Source organism: Salmo trutta, chromosome 1, assembly GCF_901001165.1.
Source record: "Salmo trutta chromosome 1, fSalTru1.1, whole genome shotgun sequence".
NCBI lineage: Eukaryota > Metazoa > Chordata > Actinopteri > Salmoniformes > Salmonidae > Salmo > Salmo trutta.
The window spans coordinates 51,380,197-51,400,472 of record NC_042957.1 but is presented as its reverse complement, the minus strand read 5'-3'; the positions used below and the strand labels follow the sequence as shown (position 1 = coordinate 51,400,472).

Below are 20,276 nucleotides of genomic sequence, written 5' to 3'. Positions count from 1 at the left end.
TACAAAGACCAGGGAGCTTTTCGAAAGCCTCATGAAGAAGGGCAGTGATTGGTAGATGGGTAACAATAACAAATCAGACATTGAATATCTCGTTAAGCATGGTCAAGTTAATAATTATGGTGTGAATTATGTATTAAAGCACCCAGACACATCAAAGATAGTCGTCCTTCTGAACTGAGCTGCAGGACATGAATGCAACTGCTCAGGGGTGTTACCATGAGGCCACTGGTGATTTTACAGTTACAGTCTGTCATGGTAGAAAAACTGAGGATGGATCAACATCATTGTAGTAACGCCACAATAATGACTTAAACTACAGTGAAAAGAAGAATACAAATATACAGAATTTAAAACAATCTAATCATGCATCTTGTATGCATCAAGGCCCTGAAGTTAATACTGAAAAAAGCTGCAAAGGAATATACTTTTTTGCCTAAATGCAAAGCCTGTTTTCCACCAGACACTGGGAGAGGAATTCACCTTTCAGACAAATCTACAGGGAATGTTCCTGAGTTGCCAGGTTAAAGTTTGGACTTAAATCTGATTGGAAATCTATTGCAAGACTTTTAAATTGTTGTCTAGACATGATCCCAAACATATTGACAGAGCTTGAAGAATTATGAAAGGAATAATGGGCTAATTTTGCACAATCCTGGTGTGTTAAGCTCTAAAAGACTTACCCGAGAAGACTCACAGCTGTAATCACTGTCAAAGGAGTTTCCAAGGGGTATGACTACTTTTGCAAGGCTCTGTAATGTCCAATACCAAGGTACAGCCAAAACCATATGTATTTGGAGAGTGAAGCTAAAATGTGAAATTTGGATCTATACTCCAGAATTTAGTATTTTAAATAAAAGGTTTCATGTAGTATAACTTTAATACACTTTAAGTGAATTTGTCCAAATACGTATGGCTTCTTCAAATTGGGGAGACTATATACATAAAGTGATTTCATTTCTAAATTGTAAAAAGGTGACCTTCTTTACTATCGCCTTATATGAAACATTTGATCTCAAATCCAAAATGCTGGAGTTTAGGGTCAAATTGTACATTTTAGCTTCACTGTCAAAATACATATGGTGTTGAGTGTACAGTATATCCTCAATTCATTCTAGGAGATTAGTTGAAGTAAACTCACCATCCAGAGCATGGCTTCCACCTCACTTTCTGCTCCTGACCCTTTATTATGCAACAAATACAAATGTCTGTTTTATTTTAAAGCTGCACTATGCTGAAATCGCACCGCAATGTCATGGTCGCTAATATCAGCTGTTCAAAGCTGTTGTAGAAAACCAACGTGAAAGACTCAATAACAAAACTTAGGAACAGGAAGCATAGAAATAACACACACTGTAGAACAGATCTACTGCTTCTTAGACTTGCTTCAAGTAGAATGATGATCTGTAACTAACATTTCTATGTGAATTTGGTCGGGCCACCCAAAAAGTTACATATTGCCACTTTAACTACAAGGTCTATGCACTGCAAGTTAACTACAATTGGTGTTGCACTAGGATTAGCCTGTAAATACAGTCACAGGAATTTCAATGTTCTGCAGATTTACCTCCTTTGAAGTTCTATTGGCAAGAATTTTGAGAAAAGGGAAAATCGTTTGTCCCAGATGCACTGGACACTCTGAAACAATACATCCATGTATTTATTTAATTTCCATCCACCAGAACACTAATAAAGTTAGCGGACAGTCATTTGCATTATTCATTTTACATCTATGCCTAGCCTTAGACTACACTCTTAGAAATGGTTATTTGGCTGTCACTATAGGAGAACCCTTTTTTTGTTCTGGGTAGAACCTTTTTGGTTCCAGGTAGAACCCTTTTGGTTCCATGTAGAACCCTTAAGACACAGGGTTCTACATGGAACCCAATAGAGTTCTACCTGGAACAAAAAAGGGTTCTACCTTTGGAACCCTTTTTTCTAAGACCGTACAGTATGCCTCCCTCCTGAAAAGTAGGGGACCATCAATCACTGGAATTGTTTTATTAATTTATTAAAACCATAATTGAAGTTATCGACATCATTAACATTTATGAATAAACAATATAAGTTAGATACTAATTTACCTTTTTGCATGTAGTCATATTTCCTCTTCCTTGGTCGGAGTTGGATAGGGTTGGATGGGGTTGACTGTGTCATGCTCAGCGGGTTGGAGGGTTTCTTGAGGGTGACAGGACTTTCTCCCCATCTTCTTTGGTTTGGTTTGGGTGTAGCTGGTCTCCTGGGCGGTGGGAGATATTGGGGGTTTAACCTGGTTGGGGATCCGGGTGTAGCTGGTCTCCTGGGCGGTGGGGGATATCGGGGGTTCAACCTGATTGGGGATGGGGGTGTAGCTGGTCTCCTGGGCCGTGGGGGATATCGGGGGTTCAACCTGGTTGGGGATGGGGGTGTAGCTGGTCTCCTGGGCCGTGGGGGATATCGGGGGTTCAACCTGGTTGGGGATCTGGGTGTAGCTGGTCTCCTGGGCCGTGGGGGATATCGGGGGTTCAACCTGATTGGGGATGGGGGTGTAGCTGGTCTCCTGGGCCGTGGGGGATATCGGGGGTTCAACCTGATTGGGGATCCAGGTGTAGCTGGTCTCCTGGGCCGTGGGGGATATCGGGGGTTCAACCTGATTGGGGATGGGGGTGTAGCTGGTCTCCTGGGCCGTGGGGGATATTGGGGGTTCAACCTGGTTGGGGATGGGGGTGTAGCTGGTCTCCTGGGCCATGGGGGATATCGGGGGTTCAACCTGATTGGGGATCTGGGTGTAGCTGGTCTCCTGGGCCGTGGGGGATATCGGGGGTTCAACCTGATTGGGGATGGGGGTGTAGCTGGTCTCCTGGGCCGTGGGGGATATCGGGGGTTCAACCTGATTGGGGATCCAGGTGTAGCTGGTCTCCTGGGCCGTGGGGGATATTGGGGGTTCAACCTGATTGGGGATCCAGGTGTAGCTGTTCTCCTGGGGGTCAACTGTATCAGACAGTTCTTGGGCAGCAACAGGAGGAGGGTTGGAGGGTTGTAGTGTGGGGGCCTATAACATATTAAGGAAATGGGACAGACAAGTGGACAACAGTTTCCAATTGGCAGAGGTGAGCATGTATATTTAAGCAATAAGGCTTGAGGAGGTGTGGTATATGGCCAATATACCACGGCTAAGGGCTGTTCTTATGCACCAAGCAACGTGGAGTGCCTGGACACAGCCCTTAGCCGTGGTAAATTGGCCATATACCACAAACCCCAGAGGTGCCTTATTGCTATTATAAACTGGTTACCAACGTAATTAGAGCAGTAAAAATAAACGTTTTGTCATACACGTGGTATACGGTCTGATATACCAAGGCTTTCAGACAATCAGCATTCAGGGCTGGAACCACCCAGTTTATAAATAAACTTCTACACAGGATATGTGAAACGAATGTGTTGAAATGTTGCTTGCCTGAACTTCCTCCTCTACTTTAATAATAACATTAATTATACATGAAACATACATAGCTTTAAAATTGTAGAAACTAACAAACAATGAACAATCTAACTAAACAACAGCAGACTAAACAAAAGGAAGAAAAACATTAAACAAAATACTTTGGCGCGAACATGCGTCCTTGTATACTAATTCTTTGACAGATATTCTTTCAAAATAATACTTATTTATTTATTTTAAGACACATATATCTTCCATAAGTCAATGGTGGCACCTGTCAATGATTTTAGAAGGCAGGATGATTGAAAGGGTTTCACTGTCAACTCCAGACGTGATCAGGAAGATCTGATCACAACGCTTCTTTTAATCCTCTACACCCGTCTGAAAATGTGGGCACAATCAGACTGTGGACAAGATCAGGACATATAATGCATGTTAGAACCAGGTATAAACGGGGCTAAATAGAGGTAAGAAGGGCTCAAGGAAAGGGTGTGATGTGTGAGTATGTGATTGAGACAGCAGGTGAGTGAGCGAGCAGGTGTTGCACGTATGTGTGAGCGTGTGTGCGACTGTGTGAAACAGAAGAGGTGTGTGTGGGAATGGTGGAGGGGGAGGTAAGGGTAGGCCATGGTGAAGAGGTGGGTTTTTAGGCGGGACTGAAAGATGATGGACTCAGAGTCACGGATAGCTGGAGGGAGGGAGTTCCAGAGCCTAGGAGCAACCCTGGAGAAGGCCCTGTCACTGAAACTCTGGGGCTTGGACCTGGGGATGACAATGTGGCCAACTGTGGTTGAGCGGAGAGAGCATGAGGGCTGGTACTGTAGGAGAGAAGAAGGTCAGAGAGGTAAGGGGTAGCAAGGTGGAGGAGAGCTTTATAGGTCAGGAGGATCTTATAGTTAATGTGGTGGGAGACAGGGAGTCAGCGGAGTTCACAGAGGATGGGGGTGGTATGCTGCCAGGATGATTTAGTGTGGGTTAGAAGATGGGCTGCTGAGTTTTGAACCATTTGGAGCTTATCGAGGGAGTTTGTGTGAGTTTGGAGGTTAGTGGCGGGGAGTAGTGAATTGCAATAGTGTATTTGAGAGAAGATGAAAGCATGGATGAGAGTTTCAGCCGGCAGGACAAGAGAGGGAGGGGCTGACTTTGGCGAATTTGCGTAAGTGGAATAACTGCTACTCCTCTTGCTGAGGAGTAGCAGCGGGTACACTCCTACCTTGTGGAACCTATGTACCTGGAATCATTAATGACAAAATAACTTCCAGAAACATAACAAATATCAGTCAAATAATGACATTTAGATTTACAGTCTTAAATGAGATAACAACAATGAGACAACAACAAATAAGTGCATAGGGCCTATCATTTCCCTAAGCTAGAAATACAGAAATCTTTTTAGAGGAAAACGTAATAAAGCTTACCTGGCTTGTTTGCTTCATTAACCAAGGTTGCATATCTTCCATGTTTCATTGTCTTATTTGCCCATTCATCTGTTGCCTTCATTTCTTGGGCCTCTAATTTTACATTTAGCTGTGTTTTGGCACCACAGAACTTGCACTTCTTTGATGCTCCTCCTATTGATGTGTTACAACTAGGACACAGCTTACGGCTGGAGACAGGAGCCATTCTGCATGAAAGGTGGATATGAAAGTGTCCGAAAAAATAGCCCTATACACATAACTTTGACTGATGGAATTTGTTTGGCCAACTAAGGAGCTGACGTTGAGTTCACATTAAACGTCAAGCCCTGACCCTTCTCAAACCCATTAAGGCAGTGCTATGTGTGTGTTCGAAGGTGATATAGGTTTCAATGACGCAATCATATGGGTCAGATCCGATAATGGACCTCGCCTGGTACTAAAGCTAAACCTGAGGCTTTAACATTACCCTACATGCCACACTGTAACGTAAAAATGTGTCATACTAACTGTTGACTACTATTGTAACCTAGATATAGGCTACCTGCCATAGCTTCAGGAGCATAGTGTGTCGTTGGTTGACAGATGAAACACTACCTGGGCCAATGAGATTTGGTTACTTATTTTAAGCTACAAATTTGTAATAATCTCCTCCAGTTGGTTTGTATTTTTAAACTACAACCTGGTTTGGTTTTGAAAACACAAGAAATGGGAAGAAAGCTGAATTAAAAGAGAGAAAGTCTCCACTTACTTAAAATGCAGCCAGAGGATGGATCAAGAGATCTGTATCAAGAGGATGGGGGGGGGAGGGAGAGAGAGAGAGAGAGAGAGAGAGAGAGAGAGAGAGAGAGAGAGACAGAGAGAGAGAGAGAGAGAGAGAGAGAGAGAGAGAGAGAGAAAGATCTGAGATCTTTTTTCATTTCAATGAACACCTGGACAACCTAACCAGGTGAGGGGAGTTCCTTAGTCATTTCTGACCTTCATTTATCAATCAAGGATGGAGCAAAAACCTGCAGACACTCGGAACCTCCCATGGTAGGAGTTTGACACATGTGGATTAAAGTAATTAACCACTCAAACTAGTTTAATCAGGTGTGTAGATGTTAACCAGAAACATTACATTGGGGAGAGAAAGCAACATCACCCACAGGGGTTTTGATCGGCCAACATATGTTTTCTGACTGCAATGAGCGCAACAACACCCACACATTTGAAGTGAAATCAAGCATAGAAAACAGTATTTGCCATTGATAACGTATGTAGGCTAAACATTGGATGTTGGCTAAACATTGGATGTAGGCTAAACATTGGATGTAGGCTAAACACTGGATGTAGGCTAAACACTGGATGTAGGCTAAACACTGGATGTAGGCTAAACATTGGATGTAGGCTAAACATTGGATGTAGACTAAACATTGGATGTAGGCTAAACACTGGATGTCGGCTGAACATTGGATGTAGGCTAAACACTGGATGTAGGCTAAACATTGGATGTAGGCTAAACATTGGATGTAGACTAAACATTGGATGTAGGCTAAACATTGGATGTAGGCTAAACACTGGATGTCGGCTAAACATTGGATGTAGGCTAAACAGTGGATGTAGGCTAAACATTGGATGTAGGCTAAACATTGGATGTAGGCTAAACACTGGATGTCGGCTAAACATTGGATGTAGGCTAAACCCTGGATGTAGACTAAACACTGGATGTCGGCTAAACATTGGATGTAGGCTAAACACTGGATGTCGGCTAAACATTGGATGTAGGCTAAACATTGGATGTAGGCTAAACACTGGATGTCGGCTAAACATTGGATGTAGGCTAAACATTGGATGTAGGCTAAACATTGGATGTAGGCTAAACATTGGATGTAGGCTAAACACTGGATGTCGGCTAAACATTGGATGTAGGCTAAACACTGGATGTAGGCTAAACATTGGATGTAGGCTAAACATTGGAACTGCTCCAATATTATTGTGTAGACATGACTTATTAGTCTTAAAGCAACCAAACATTTGTTCATGTTATATTTTAGTTTTTGCATTTATTTCATTATTACTTTATTTACTTTAGTTTCTTAATTCTATAGTTATATTGTTTGTTGTATAGCCTGTATCTCAGACAACCAGAACCTTAATGATAATCACCATACTTACTTCACAAACAATAATTATACTAGTTAACTGAACGGACACATAGTAGGATACTGACATTCAGTCCGCGGTGGTCGTGAATGGGTATGAGGGCTGGACACGTCGCGACCCAGACCCTACTGTTGTCTATTACACATACTAACTTCTCTTGAATGACCCTCCAAATAGGAATTACAAGTGGGAAGTTAGAAAATGATGTTGCCAATCTTATTGGTTTACGAATTGTTGCGACTTCAAAAGCACTTGAACACAATCATGTTGGAGCTACAACTTCCCATTTTCCCATTTCCCACGAGAATTTGAAGCCAGCATAATACTGCATTCAAGTGCTAGTCGGTACTATGAAACTGATATTTCTGACTTGCTAACTGGTTGAACGCGTTACAGTATCCCAAGTATATAACATGATTCATTATTTTACATTAACCTGTTTAACATGTAATAAATGCATTATGAAGAAAATTGTGTAATTTAGGCTCGACGAAATATGAAATGGGTTATGAAGAAAATCGTGTAGTGTTGCCTACACGAAAAAATGGGCCTTTCTGATTACAAATGCACCAGTATGCCAAAGTATTAAGTGAAATCAAGCATAGAAAACAGCATTGGCATTAATAATTTAAAAATCCCAGGAATTAAGTCGCACGTAAATGTGTTTTCTCAAAATGTCTGTTCAGCAAGTCTAAAACAGTACATATTGGCATACAACGGCATTTTTTAAAACATGGTTAAACAAAGACAACATTTTTGTATATTCATAACGTTGAATTAGCCATAAAGAAGAACAAAAATGAAATATAGACTATCGCGTCTATATGGTTGTTGCAATTGCTTGTGTGTAGCCTACTGGTTAAATTTGTCTTTTTGCACGAATTAAGAAGCACATAAATTCGTGTCTTTTCTCACGAATTAAGCCACACAAAAACGCACGAAATTTAAACGCACGAAATTTGCTGTAATGCATTATGTACATATGTGCACGAATTGAATGTGAGACAGTGTTGCTTGTGTTTATCGTGGAGAAATCGGATGCAACATCCAACAAAATCGTGTTCAATTTCCCATTTGCTCAAATAGATCCTAAAGTTTACCGATTTCTCGGGGTTTACGTGTTTTTCCATGTCTTGGTGGGGGTGTTCGGGAAGACTTGCTGTTTGTTTGCTAGCGGATGTGGCCTTCTGTGAATACCGTGTGTTAGGCTTGAATACGTTTTTAGCGTGTGTCGACATTCCAATAACGCCACTTTAGCGAGATGTTTCAAAATGTAAATGATCTTTATATTAAACTGTACTTCAAGTCAATATATTAAGACAAAAATGAAAGTGTATGTGGTTGAATTTCAATATTTACATGCTGGTAGGAGCTCTCTAAAATGCTGCCATCTTTCTTGGCGGTCCCACATGACTCCTCCAGTTTTAGTTTTTTTAATACATTTGCAAACATTTCTAAAAAACAGTTTTTGATTTGTCATTATGGGGTATTGTGTGTAGATTTATGAGGGAAATGTCATAACCGTCTTGAGGATTGGACCAAGCAGGTAAAGTGCTCATACTTAATTTATTTGATGAAAACACTTAAACAAAATAAACGTACGACGAAAAACTGTTCCGTAAGGCACACAGGCTATACAGAAAATAACCACCCACAAAACACAAGTGAAAAAAACCTCACCTCCAATTAGAGACAACAACAACCAGCTGCCTCTAAATGGAGGTCCTACCAAAAACAACAACATAGAAATAGAAAACTAGATTTAAACATAGAAATAGAAAACATAGAACCTAAACCAAAAACCTCAAAACACACAAAACATACCAGTAAAAGGTCCCACGCCCTGACCAAACTACAATGACAAATAACCCCTTTTACTGGTCAGGACGTGACAGGAAAACGATTTAATAAATGTTCAAATAAATCTGTAAGTAACAAAATGTGGAAAAGGTCTGAATTCTTTCCGAATGCACTGTAAATCACAAGACAATGTGAGCAGGGGCTTCATGCACCGCAAAAATCTGAGGGGACACAAAGTAAGTGAGGATGGCTGTGGGGTGGTCCCTAAATTGGAGAATTTTGACAAACTTGCTTCTCTAACTTGATTGATAGCCTGAAATGGCTTATTGGTAGATAGTTAGGAGTTTGGGAGATTGGGAACCGATCTGAGCTAGCTAAAGCCAACTTCATACCATTGCTAAATGGCTGGTAGTATTACAGAGAAATTATTGTTATTATTATCATCATTATTTCGTTTTTTAAGAGGACAAATCTGAGGGGGTATGGCCCCACTGAATGTGAGACAAAGAAAATGAAAAACAAACACCTCAGTATGAGTTTCATTTAGGTTTATTGTCAGTGTGTCAATATCGGAAGGACATTACGTTTGAGAAACATGGATGAATGTCTAATTCTGATGTAAGACTGTGACAGCTTGACAGCTGAACTCCGGTTTAGCGGTACTTCTCCGCCAGGGCCAGAGCCAGTTGCTGCAGGAACTTGTCCACGGACAGGTGGATCTCGGGGGTGAATTCGGCAGGGAAGTAGGCGGCAACGACCACAATCAGGTTGTGAGCCAGGATCTGCAAAGGATAATGGAAATAGATTATTTCACCTTCACACAGGTAAAAAGTCAGATTTTTTTAGTGTTTTTTTAGTGTCTTTTTCTTTTACCTTGAAGTTGGTGGGGTCCACCCTCAGCTTGGTGGCGTGCAGTTCACTGAGCTTGGTCAAGAAACCAAAAAGGTCGTCCAAGTTGCCAACACATTCATCGATCTGATTCATGATGGTGATGCCGTGCTTCTTCACTGGAGCGGAACCGGGGGCCACGGAAGCCCAGTGGGAGAAGTAGGCCTTGGTCTGGGGGTAGACGACGAGCATCCTGTCGTGGATATTAGAAATCAGGTGAGCCAAAATTCATTTGAAATAATCATTCACACGGTCGGGGATCCCGTCCATATTTTTGTTGAGATAGCTATACGCATTCATAGCTTCCATATAATTGATTGAGGAGTTATGTGTTAATAATTTGAATACATGTTAAAGTCTAGAATTGATCATACATCGTTATGTAATTACCTGGAAAGAGCCTGTTCTCCAATCTCATCGGATTTAGGGAGGATCTTGCCCCAGATGGCCTTCACGTTGGCTTTGTCCTTGGCTGAGAGACTCATAGCTGCGTCTTGTCCGTTTATCCACTTAAATGAAGATGTTGAGAAAAGAAGCTTGTGAGCGTAGAAAACTCAGAGGCTGTTTTTATTGAGGCACAAGAAAAGGCACACCCCGATATTATCTCGGCTCCTCCTCTGATTGGGCATTTTTCCAAGACATGATTCATGTTTTTTTATATATGTTATGGACCTGAGCCAATTCGTGTAATGCCTAAAATATGACAATTGCACATAATCGATTTCGTTTGTAAAAATGCTGTCATAACATTGCATGTATTTATTTTATATAGATTGAATAACACATTTTTGAAACACTTAATACCTGAATGTTTTCTTTACAGTTAAGGTTCAGACGTACGGTCTAATATTGCCTATACTCATTGGTTAGTTTAGGCTATGTGATTCTGTACACAAGGCAGTGTTGGGGAGTAGTGGACTGCATGTAGTTCAACTAGTAAGGAAACTACATTTTGCATGAGCTTGGTGAGAGATGAACTACATTGAAATCTAGTTAGGGTTTGCAGTAGTTAACTACTTTTTCCCCCCATGTAGCAGCTAACTACTGGAACTACACACACTTTTTTTGCTAAATAAAATAAAATATGAAGTATGCAATCATTTACTTTTTTGGTGCGTTAGACCTGCCTAAGTCTGACTTGAAACATCGTGTTTGTGTTAATAGGCTAAAATACACACTGTCAACATTTTTCCTCAAAGTTCTCTGACTTTCAATTTTTACTCTATGACATTTCAGATTTACATATGATAATTTTTTACGAAGTAGTTTGGATAGTGAACTTCTTTGCCATAGTAACTTTATATTTTTCTTAGGGGTAGCTTTAATGTAGCTTCATTTCTTCCAGTGTGAAGTAACTGCTAACTTGGTAAATTTTATTTTCAGAGTAGCTTCCACAACACTGACAAATATTTGCAACTGATTGGATTGGCAACTAGCAACCAAATCAAGACGTGTTGGCTTATATCCAATTTGGCATATGTAGTCAATATTCACAGTTAACACATAAATACTGAGACAAATTATAGACCTGATAATCGGAAAGGTTTTGTTTTGGTTGCAAAGTGTAGCCTAGGCCTATCACTAAACATTGTAACAATATATAGGCTACATGCATTGTATTTCAGTGGAGTTAAACAAAAAGCTGTAGTTTCATTGAATGAAATAGGCTAATATCCACATTGAATAGTGTCCAGTTAGAACTTATCAATTCCCCTGATGAAGGCCTAGAAAACGACTTGTCACCAACTGACATTTCGATCAATCATTCAAAAAGACCAGAAATATGGAACTTTCAAATGGGTGGGGCCGTCTGAATATGAAGATAAAACACATTTTGAGTCATGCTCTTTCTTTAATAGTTTACTCCCAATCTAGGCTTTTCTTTTTTTTAAACGAGACCCTAAATAAACACTTACATCAATAATAAGAATTTTTCATATAGATAATATTGCAATTCAATGTGAATATTACAACGATAAATGAAAAGAGAATTTAGTGCTAAAAAAGGTTCTATGCTGAGATAATTGGCATTAAAGTTCTGAAACTTCATTGGGTTGAGTTAGATATTATTTTGAACTTAACTATATGAATTGGGGTATTAAGTACTATATGTAGTATGTAGAGAACATTGAACAGAACAAGGCTATGTCAATAACTACATTTTGACAAAAATGCCGATGAAGGCTAATCATGACTTGTTTATTCCATCCATAATCATTTGAATTTGGCAACGCCTAAATGACCAAGCATTATCTTTAAAGGTGGGATGAAGTTGGCACAATGCCGATATGTGCCACACTCGAGGACCTTGCCCCCTCAAGACATTCATCCAATCATTTTCTGTGTCCTGTTCAGGGCGGAGATACTGAACATCAATAAATTGGACGTCCCGGGAGACAAAAAGCTCAGGGATCCCTTGTAACATTTTGCAAGTACCAACGGAAATCAACAAACAAACGTCAACATGGTCGACTGGACAGATGCTGAGCGCAGTGCCATCGTAGGCCTGTGGGGAAAGATCAGCGTGGATGAGATCGGACCACAGGCCCTGGCCAGGTACATTCTTATAACATTTATGTAGACATCATTAAATAATAACACGATAATAGGCTACCTAGAATATTTAGCACTAATTGCGTAGTAGGAAATCGCGGTGTTCACCTTTGGTGCGATACAGACCATATTGATTGTGAAGTATAATTGTAATGGCAGCCTGTTTTATTTCTTTTTAGACTTCTGATCGTGTCTCCATGGACTCAGAGACACTTCAGCACCTTCGGCAATCTGTCCACACCCGCTGCCATCATGGGTAACCCCGCCGTGGCCAAGCACGGAAAGACCGTGATGCACGGACTGGACAGAGCTGTGCAGAACCTGGATGACATCAAGAACGCCTATTCAGCACTGAGCGTGATGCACTCCGAGAAACTGCACGTGGATCCCGATAACTTCAGGGTGAGTATTACACTTTAGCAAACTGAAACAAAATACAAAATAAATAGTCTTATGAATTAAATAGCGTTATGAGCCGATGTAAAGCTTATTCTAATATTACATTCTCCATCTGGTTCCTTTACGTCCCCTCTCCACAGCTCCTCGCCGACTGCATCACCGTGTGCGTGGCCGCCAAGCTCGGTCCAGCCGTTTTCAGTGCTGATATTCAGGAAGCCTTCCAGAAGTTCCTGGCTGTCGTTGTGTCCGCTCTTGGCAGACAGTACCACTAGAGCATCACTCGACAGCATCAATATGGAAGAGAGACGACACTCCAACTCCAGTCTGTTAGGCTGGAAGCTGTGCCATAGCTACACATATTGAAAATAATAAAATACATGTAAAAGCATTTATCTTTTTGAAGTATTGTTTTTTAATGAAAAACACTCTCCTGCAATTGTATTGATGGCAAATGGGTTCTAGTTAGGCCTTCAGTGGATTCAACTAAGCGATACCTAGTCTACACATTTTCAAGTTTGAAAAATAAATGATTTCCTAAAACGTGGACAAACGATCACATATTTTACATTTAGCAGACGCTCTTATCCAGAGAGTCTGCCTAATTAGTGTTAAGTACTCAAGCATAACGACCTTTCGGTTAACAACACTCTTAACCACTGGGCTAGCTGATGATCTGACCCACTGGGTAATTTAAGCAATAAGGCCCGAGGGGGTGTGGTATTTGGCCAATATACAGTTGAAGTCGGAAGTTCACATACACCTTAGCCAAATACATTTCAACTCAGTTTTCACAATTCGTGACGTTTAGTCCTAGTAAAAATGCCCTGTCTTAGGTCAGTTAGGATCAGCCCTTTATTTTAAGAATGTGAAATGTCAGAATAATAGTAGAGAGAATGATTTATTTCAGCTTTTATTTCTTTCATCACATTCCCAGTGGGTCAGAAGTTTACATACACTCAATTAGTATTTGGTAGCATTGCCTTAAATTGTTTAACTTGGGTCAAACATTTCAGGTAGCCTTCCACAAGCTTCCAACAATAAGTTGGGTGAATTTTGGACCATTCCTCCTGACAGAGCTGGTGTAACTGAGTCAGGTTGGTAGGCCTCCTTGCTCCCACACGCTTTTTCAGTTCTGCCCACAAGTTTTTTATGTGATTGAGGTCAGGGCTTTGTGATGGCCACTCCAAAACCTTGACTTTGTTGTCCTTAAGCCATTTTGCCACAACTTTGGAAGTATGCTTGGGGTCATTGTCCATTTGGAATACCCATTTGCGACCAAGCTTTAACTTCCTGACTGATGTCTTGAGATGTTGCTTCAATATATCCACATAATTTTCCTTTCTCATGATGTCATTAAATTTTGTGAAGTGCACCAGTCCCTCCTGCAGCAAAGCACTGCCACCCCCGTGCTTCACGGTTGGGATGGTGTTCTTCGGCTTGCAAGCCTCCCCCTTTTTCCTCCAAACATAACAATGGTCATTATGGCCAAACAGTTCCATTTTTGTTTCATCAGACCAGAGGATATTTCTCTAAAAAGTATGATCTTTGTCCCCATGTGCAGTTGCAAACCGTAGTCTGGCTTTTTTATGGCGGTTTTGGAGCAGTGGCTTCTTCCTTGCTGAGCGGCATTTCAGGTTATGTCGATATAGGACATGTTTTAATGTGGATATAGATATTTTTGTACCTGTTTCCTCCAGCATTTTCACAAGGTCCTTTGCTGTTGTTCTGGGATTGATTTGCACTTTTCGCCTCAAAGTATGTTAATCTCTAGGAGACAGAACACGTCTCCTTCCTGAGCGGCATGATGGCTGCGTGTTCCCATGGTGTTTACACTTGCGTACTATTGTTTGTACAGATGAACGTGGTACCTTCAGGCATTTGGAAATTGCTCCCAAGGATGATTTTTTCTCTGAGGTCTTGGCTGATTTCTTTTGATTTTCCCATGATGTCAAGCAAAGAGGCACTGAGTTTGAAGATAGGCCTTAAAATACATCCACAGGTACACCTCCAGTTGACTCAAATAATATCAATTATCCTATCAGAAGCTTCTAAAGCCATGACATCATTTTCTTGAATTTTCCAAGCTGTTTAAAGGCACAGTCAACTTAGTGTATGTAAACTTCTGACCCACTGGAATTGTGATACAGTGAATTATAAGTGAAACAATCTGTCTGTAAACAATTGTTGGAAAAATGACTTGTGACACATGACATGCACGAAGTAGATGTCTTAAGCGACTTGCAAAAACTATAGTTTGTTAACAAGAAATTTGTAGAGTGGTTGAAAAACGAGTTTTAATGACTCCAACCTTAGTGTATGTAAACTTCTGACTTCAACTGTACAACGGCTAAGGGCTGTTCTGATGCATTGCGGAGTGCCTGGATACAGCCTTTAGCCGTGGTGTATTGGCCATATACCACAAACCCCGAGGTGCCTTATTGCTATTATAAACTGGTTACCAACGTAATTAGAGCAGTAAAAATACATATTTTTTCCATAGACGTGGTATAGGGTCTGATATACCACGGCTCTTAGCCAATCAGCATTCAGGGCTCGAACCACCCATTTTATACATCTCAATAACCCAGCACCAATAACCCAGCATCAACAACCCAACACTGCTCTTTTTAAAGAAAACAACCTAACTAAGTAACCAAACGCCAGCAGCCCAGCAGTTTTGCCAACCAAACAACACGTAATCTTTTAGGGTGCGCAGGACTTTCAGAATGACCGTAAATTACGTGTTCGCTTTCAATGTATAGTCCACTTCCCAATTTTGGACCAAATTCACTGCATTGAAAATACTAAATACCATTCTCTGAAGTATCTTGTTACAAGTTACACTTGATTTTACCCCAATACAAGTGACAAAATACTCAAAACAATCCTAATTGAATATTTTAAATTCATGTGAAATAAATATTATCCATCTCGAGGTTTTCATTGTGCCTATGCTGTCTCTAGTAGTATCCTTTTCAGCAACTACTCCACATTCATCAAAATAAATGTTACACGTATTAGATAGGCTCGGCAAAATGATGGGAAACAACATACTGAGATAGCGCATGGCGGGCCTAAAACACCATTTTTTTATAATGTCTTCATTCCTTTGTCATTCAATTTTTTTTATGTGTGAATCTACTGTATTTAGTCTGTTGTATTGCTAACATTCAAATATGACCTTGATGGTGAAATGTGGCGGAATAAGGACACAAACACAGAACATAACTTAATTCATTGCCCGTTTATTGTATTGTGATAACAACAGCGCAGGAACTGAACTATAATTTATCTGTATTTGTCAGCCAGGGCAGCGGACAAGGCTGCAAGGAATTTATCCACAGCAATGTGCACTTCGGGAGTGAAATCCGCAGGGAAGTGAATAGCCAGGGTCACAAGGATGTTGTGGGACAGAATCTGAAAAGTACATTTTAAAAGTTAATATTGACGAATTAAGCCATAGCAACAGACTTAGAGTTGAAGTCGAGAGTGATAAATATAAAGATAATAAGTTATCTGGGCGCCAACCTTGAAGTTTCCAGGGTCAACGCGCAGCTTGAAGGCGTGCAGATCGCTGAGAGCACTCAGTCCTCCGACGAGGTCGTCGATCAGTCCGACAGCATTACCAATTGCACCCATGATGGTACTTCCATGTTTCTTGACTGGGGCAGAGCCGGGGCTCAGGTCAGCCCAGTGGGAGAAGTAGGTCTTAGTCTGGGGGTAGGCGGTCAGCATCCTGCAAATGAGTTTGTATACCATTTTAGGCGTATTTAGACGCCTTAACTTTTAAGCATTATGCGTATCTTACTCCTCCCATCGTCTGTCTACAATGTAATGAAAGTAGTTGACTTATTGTATGTTAAAAGGCTCATTTGGGGTCGGCACATAGGCCGCTGTCAGCAGGTTAAACACAACCATTCTCATCAGTCTTTCATTAAGAAGACTTACCTTCCCAAAGCCTCAGCGCCGACGACATCTGCCTTTCCACTAATCTTGCCCCAGAAGGCCTTGACCACAGATTTGTCCCTTGCTGTCAGACTCATTTTGCTCCTTTTTGATTGACCTGTATTAAATCTACAAGAATTTAACCTAACAAGATGACTGCCTATACAACTAGGACCCTTTATATTACAGTAGAGCGGCAGACACGCCCAGCTACTATGGTACACCCACCCCCCCTACACTGCAACCATCTTGATCAAAATCCAAGAGGAAGAAACGTTATCTTGGCTTTTATCAAATGTTAAGTTAGAATTTCTATATTAGGCCCTCCCATAAGATGTCAGAGGTCTATGTTTGTAATAATATACATCATTAACGTTTTTCTGAAACATTTTTGCCTATGTTTTCGTCTTCTGACTGTACTGTGAAACAATAAATTGGACCAGAGCTGTCAACAATTTTACAATTTGTTTGATTGATAAATATAACAATAATAATGCATAATAATAATTTATTTATTTCGTTGCATAAAACGAAATGTTTCTGTATAATCAATCATATATTTCCAATAGGCTAATTCTAAAGCTGCTTTTGCCAAAATATTTCATTGCTAGTTCATTAGCTATTTAAAATTACGATGCACCTTAGTAAATTAAATTGTACAAATCAAATCCACCTTCAAAGACCTGCATTCAATTGGAAAATGTTTATTCAAGGTGACATATTTGACATTTGTTCAATTAAAGTTGGATATGATCCCCAATTAAAAGGTTGATTGGACTTCGAATGATGATCGAAAAAAAAGTCAGAAGTCATGCGAAGATATGGGTACCCACCTATCTGCAAATAATACAGGACATTCCTGCTTATCATTTTTAATGTCTTGAAATTAATCACTTAAAATGGGCGGAACGGTCTGAATACCCCGATAAAAAAGGAAGCCATCATTTTGTCGTAGATAAGAAACTGTGCCAAATTGTAGGCCGGAATTAGCTTGAATTATCAAACTTATCAAAATTCATTAAAAAAATTAATAAAGTAATTGCGTCCCTTTAAAAACGTTTATTTAAATAGCCTTATACAGTGCAATGAATACATTTTGAATAGTTTTGCCATAATTTTGCATCAGTTGGATCAACAAAACTGTTCAGCTATTGATCATACGAATTTTTAAACGTTGGTAATCTAGATAAAACTGTATAGGCCTACTTACATGTGATTTCAGATTTTAGCATCTAACCTACAGACTTGATTCTGTAACAACTAATACATTAGCATTTACGGTTGTTTTTTAGAGATCAATTATTGGATTTTGAAACTGAATTCTCAATAACATCAAGTACAAGAGGTGAAGCGCTCATGAAACACTTGGCCAATACTGATCTTTTCCAGAGCCAATCACATGCGCCGCCTCCAGTGGGCGGAGTGCACTCATAAATATAAGTTGCAGACAAAGTGTCTCCCTACACAATACATTAATTTGTTTTATTTTGTTGCAAAACCTGAAAACAAACACTGACAACATGGCTGAATGGACAGACGCTGAGAAGAGCACCATCAGTGCTGTCTGGGGCAAAGTAGATATCAATGAGGTCGGACCACTGGCTCTGGCAAGGTAGGTCATGGCTTCAGCCTCATTCAAATATATTATCTAAAATAGTTTATAGTGGAGATGATCATGAGTAATTATAACACTATTATACTTGTCCTGTTATCTTATTACTATTGAGTTGATATTGTTAAGTTTGAATGGAGCATGTTAGAGTATTAACTAGGCATCATTGAAATACATTTGAAAATAATCCACATATTTCGGTGTTCTTGCAATAACAGAGTCCTGATCGTCTACCCCTGGACTCAGCGTTATTTCGGCTCTTTCGGAGATGTGTCCACTCCCGCAGCAATCATGGGCAACCCCAAAGTTGCTGCTCACGGCAAGGTCGTGTGTGGAGCTCTGGACAAAGCTGTGAAGAACATGGGAAACATCTTGGCCACATACAAGTCACTGAGCGAGACCCACGCCAACAAACTCTTCGTCGACCCTGAAAATTTCAGGGTAGGCCTTTTGTCTTGCGCAATATGTTTTAGGCTACACGTATAACAAGGGTAAAACAAAAACGGCAGTCTAATTTAACATCTTCCTTCTTTGTCTTTTGTCCACAGGTGTTGGCTGACGTCCTCACAATTGTCATTGCCGCCAAGTTCGGAGCCTCTTTCACTCCTGAAATCCAAGCAACCTGGCAGAAGTTCATGAAAGTGGTTGTCGCAGCCATGGGCAGTCGGTACTTCTAAATGCCTTCCAGACAAGTGATTATGTTCTGACATCCCTGCCTGAGTGAAAATAAAGACATCGAAACAAACTATTGTTTTTGTATCTATACAAATTGTTTTTTTTATGGGGGGGGGGGGGGGGGGGGGGCAGGGACAGTTCCACCACAAAATTCTTAACATCAATATTTAGGCTATGTAGAGATGGGCATTGACCGATGGGGAACGGATGGTTTAGGATCATGGACTATTGTGTGAATGAAGGGCGGCTGCACTGTAAACCCATATTAGTTATCATTACCCTACAGTTTTGTGGAAACCCGCTGCACTAGTATTCTAGAGTACAGTTCATTACAACGTTAGAGCTGGCTTTCCTCAAACTAAAAGTATCACATGATCCCAAATGGGCCACAATTTAAAGTTGATTAAACACAAAACGTTTTAGTAAGTAGAGAAGTCTTTTAAGTACATTGTACTCAACATAGTTTGCTAATGAAGTAGATTAGTAGTGTAACACACACTTAAATCATTTCTGTCCACTAATGGTCATTTTAGAGTTACCTAAACATAGTAGTTTGACCTAGATCTACTAAATATTTGGAGTCTGGGCAACATGTTGAAGTATATTTTTTTGAGTACAGAATACTTAAAATATGTCTGTCCATTAACTTACTTTTACTCCCTACAATAACTTTAGTTGTAAAGTTATGTTTGTACTCAAAACATTAAAGCCATAACAACTTGTCACTTAACTTGGTTCTATCATGTCACAGTGAATTAAATTGTTTAAATATCCAAACTGTGTAACTTTGGCGGAACTAACTTACAATTCCAAGTAATATTACTATTGTATATGTTAATATCACTTGATTAATAACTTAAATCATTCATGTTGTATCACTGTAATTAATGACTTTAGTTATTCTATTCTTTGGAGTGCATTCAACAAATACCGAATCAACATGTTCAAGTTTGCAAACAACTTTTGAGTAAATTAAACATAAAACAATATTTTAACACTGCGTCTTCAGAAACACACATCTCTAATTACATGAATGCACCAAACATGATTCATCTATTTTAGCATCCGTCAATAGATGAACGCCATTTCTGTACAGCATGACTCATTTGAACAGAACATTTAAAATACTCAGATAACAAACCTCCAACTTTCAATCGATTCAATATTGTGTAACACTGCAACATTCCCCATCAATAACTTAACTATTAAAACATAAACACAGTATAATGACCCTTCCTTCTCTAATTAACACGTTCAACTGAAGTGGTAGCTTCCACTCAACTAAAAGCTGCGCGGAAGGATTTAAAATGTAAATAACGAGGTAGTGATGTGCCGACATCCATTTCAGTCTAACAACTTGTCTACATTCAACTGTTTAAAATGAAGATTAATGTTGACAATTTACATTTCTTCCTCCACGACGATT

General features: G+C 40.0%; 4 protein-coding genes across 4 annotated transcripts; 2 read left to right on the top strand and 2 right to left on the bottom strand.

Annotated features, from left to right (window-relative positions):
- Nucleotides 1-9,311: 9,311 nt before the first annotated feature.
- Nucleotides 9,312-10,227, bottom strand: LOC115198968 (hemoglobin subunit alpha-4). Its single transcript, XM_029761416.1, has 3 exons — nt 10,057-10,227; nt 9,652-9,859; nt 9,312-9,560 (listed from the first exon to the last, which is right to left on the bottom strand). Exons 1-3 carry the CDS (start codon nt 10,149-10,151, stop codon nt 9,432-9,434), a joined length of 432 nt encoding a protein of 143 aa, XP_029617276.1. The 5' UTR covers nt 10,152-10,227; the 3' UTR covers nt 9,312-9,431.
- Nucleotides 10,228-12,054: 1,827 nt separating this feature from the next.
- Nucleotides 12,055-13,008, top strand: LOC115198944 (hemoglobin subunit beta). The gene is made up of 3 exons (XM_029761384.1): nt 12,055-12,222; nt 12,399-12,621; nt 12,759-13,008. The coding sequence occupies exons 1-3, from the start codon at nt 12,131-12,133 to the stop codon at nt 12,888-12,890; spliced, it is 447 nt and encodes a 148-aa protein (XP_029617244.1). The 5' UTR covers nt 12,055-12,130; the 3' UTR covers nt 12,891-13,008.
- A 2,835-nt stretch (nt 13,009-15,843) lies between these two features.
- LOC115198961 (hemoglobin subunit alpha) lies at nt 15,844-16,737 on the bottom strand. Its single transcript, XM_029761407.1, has 3 exons — nt 16,567-16,737; nt 16,147-16,354; nt 15,844-16,035 (listed from the first exon to the last, which is right to left on the bottom strand). The coding sequence occupies exons 1-3, from the start codon at nt 16,659-16,661 to the stop codon at nt 15,907-15,909; spliced, it is 432 nt and encodes a 143-aa protein (XP_029617267.1). The 5' UTR covers nt 16,662-16,737; the 3' UTR covers nt 15,844-15,906.
- A 1,271-nt stretch (nt 16,738-18,008) lies between these two features.
- Nucleotides 18,009-18,921, top strand: LOC115198952 (hemoglobin subunit beta-1-like). Its single transcript, XM_029761395.1, has 3 exons — nt 18,009-18,175; nt 18,394-18,616; nt 18,724-18,921. Exons 1-3 carry the CDS (start codon nt 18,084-18,086, stop codon nt 18,850-18,852), a joined length of 444 nt encoding a protein of 147 aa, XP_029617255.1. The 5' UTR covers nt 18,009-18,083; the 3' UTR covers nt 18,853-18,921.
- Nucleotides 18,922-20,276: the final 1,355 nt, after the last annotated feature.